Genomic DNA, 2,701 nt, shown 5'->3' with positions numbered 1-2,701 from the left:
CATAATCAAAAAACCAAGTGCAACTCTGAGACAATCAAACATACTCTAAATATTAATAGACCAAACGTATCCTACAAACCTCCATCCTTTCACGAAATTCTTTATTTAGGTTTGAGAGGAAGAAATTTGAGGGGTTTTGTGCACTTTGCAATAACTAATAACCAGTAATAATAATAAAAATATACAGATAAACAATAATAGTAATTAACTGAAAATACCAAAATGAAGGCATTGGCAACTATCAAACTACATTTGGAAGTTGGAAAACTTTTTAGAACATCATCCCAAACAAGCAACAAACCACATGGACCATTTTTGTAGTTTTCTCTTTTGTTTTTACAGCATTTTACTTCTCCAAGCTCCAACCAAAAGAAAAGACTAGTCATTTCAATTTTCAACACAAATGTAAGTCAAAACAAAATTAAGTCACACCTTTTTCTAGATTTACATATTTTTAATTTGTTGACCTTGATAGTTGTTGACTTTTGTGTATCACCATTCATCTTCAAGACTTGCCCGATGAAAGCACATAACAGTACACACAAATATAAAAAAAGACATGAATTCAATCAACATTGCTCCAGTGCTTATCAGATGTGCATGCCTTAGAATTATCGGGATCGCTAAACTCCCCACTGTTGATGCCCCTGTTAGGAATTTTGCAGCATCTATCCACCTGTCATACATGTCATCTCACAACTTATCAACTTAAAACAAATAGGAACATATATATTTCATTTATTTCTTTATTAAAAAAAAAAGTATGATTCTAAAATAATAATAAAAAAACGAATGAAAGTAGGTTGCTATTTTTAGCAATATTTGAGAAGAGAAATAGTTACCCGCCGCCATCCCGTGTGAGTAAATATTCAGTGGACCCGCCACCAAAGAACATGCATGGCATAGGGACCAATACATACATAAGTGCTGCAAAATAATAATTTAGTTCAACAAATTAATTTTTCTAAAATGCAAAAAACTAATATGTAAAAATGTTAAATACCTGATAACATTGGCCACCAGTTGCTGTATATTGCACAAGCCTGAAACCAAATAAATTATATTTTAAACTAGATGTTTTATTACACCAATATTTTATTTTATACAATTAACCCTACCAGAACTTGTAGAAGGAAACTAGATGAAAACATAAGGGCAAGTCCAGCAAGCCTTAAAAGAAATGTGGTGTTAGAGATCTCTGTCAAACATTAAATGCAAGAAATAGCAATGTACTTTCATTGATTTGTGTGTGTGTGTGTTTGTGTGTGTGTATATATATATATATACTTGTGTCTTAAAGATTAAGAGCTTACACTGTAGAGTTAGGTAATGATCCACGAGAGCAATAGCACACATGCAAAAAAAGGGAGAAAAGTCAAAATCAGGCAGAGTAAAAGATGACTGGAATGAAGAAATTAATTTCTATAAAAAAGGATAAAGCAAACCAACTTTATCTAGAAGTATGTGAGAATAAGGCTCCAAACACCTATCAGGAAACTAATTATTTTCCGAGATTGGAACTATTCTTTCTCTATGAACAAGTTGAGAGAAAAAGAAACATAAATGAAACAGCTATGGAAATACTTTGGGAATTGAAAACCTGAAAGTGTTTCACCACTCCCAGATATTGAATGCAACTACAAAGTACAAACCAATCCATGTCTAATGTCTTATGTGCCCTTTATTTGGCTTCTCTCATACCCAGATAGAAACGAAGTTCCAGTAAAGCTTGCATAGAGTTGTTTTAATGTTCTCTAACTTCTTAGAATCTGTACTCAGTTAACCCTAAGCAACCTCCTAATAGTATTATGAGTAATGCATAACAAGCTTGTATGCCTTCCATTCCAGAGGTGAAAATTGACTTTTGGATTTGATAACAAATCATACGCCTACATATATCTATTTGTTTTGTTGTACTTCTTGACGATCTTTGATGTGTTGATCCGTATTTGATCAAAAATAGAAGTTAAAACTGCTATCAATTTGAACTTGGATATTAGCCCCAAAATTCGATCGCGACTGTTACCCACACGGCTTCTAAATAACATCATCATCAACTTCTAGGTTTAAATTAACAAAAAACGAACAATACAATTGGATGAAGAAGGTAACTGCAACTGAAAATTAGAAGTGGCTCACCTTCAACTGTCATCGCCATCTCCGTGAATTTTCAGGGAGCGATGAATGAGAACAACGATCCGACGTTGCTGTGTGGCTGTGGGCGTCTATGTGATTTAATTGATATCTCCGGCGGTATACGACGGCGATGAAGTAGAAGGAAACGGACTACGGAGTCAAGATTGAGCCAAGAAGAAGAGAGAAAAAGGCTATGGCTTGCCAACGAGGACGGAAGGATGAGGATCCACGCTGCTTTTGGTTCCGTATCAGTCGCTTTGCTTTGCTAGAGACATAAACTGGAAACAACAAAAGCAAAGGGTGACTTTTGCAACTTCCCAATATATATCTGGCAACTATAGTTTATGCGATCTTAACAAAATTAGTAAAAGAAATTTGATTTACTACTATTTATTTATTAAATTTTACGACTAATCACAAAAATAACCAAAAAAAACATATATGCTTTTAAGTTTGTTATATTTTTTTTCTTGTTTGTTAACTATCCAATTACACATATCGATCCTAAAATTACGCAGGATATCCGACGAATAATCATCTGAGAAATTATAACCCGAACATAGTG

At 33.7% G+C, this 2,701-nt stretch overlaps 1 protein-coding gene across 1 annotated transcript; it reads right to left on the bottom strand.

Moving 5' to 3' along the window:
• Positions 1-223: 223 nt before the first annotated feature.
• LOC145055150 (Vacuolar protein sorting 55 (VPS55) family protein) lies at positions 224-2,445 on the bottom strand. The gene is made up of 5 exons (XM_079003445.1): positions 2,140-2,445; positions 1,119-1,314; positions 1,004-1,043; positions 843-927; positions 224-676 (listed from the first exon to the last, which is right to left on the bottom strand). The coding sequence occupies exons 2-5, from the start codon at positions 1,149-1,151 to the stop codon at positions 493-495; spliced, it is 342 nt and encodes a 113-aa protein (XP_078859571.1). The 5' UTR covers positions 1,152-1,314; positions 2,140-2,445; the 3' UTR covers positions 224-492.
• Between the last annotated feature and the right edge of the window lie 256 nt (positions 2,446-2,701).

This window comes from Lactuca serriola, chromosome 5 (genome assembly GCF_051521515.1).
Source record: "Lactuca serriola cultivar US96UC23 chromosome 5, Lser_US96UC23_V15, whole genome shotgun sequence".
NCBI lineage: Eukaryota > Viridiplantae > Streptophyta > Magnoliopsida > Asterales > Asteraceae > Lactuca > Lactuca serriola.
This window is presented reverse-complemented; position numbering and strand designations above follow the sequence as displayed.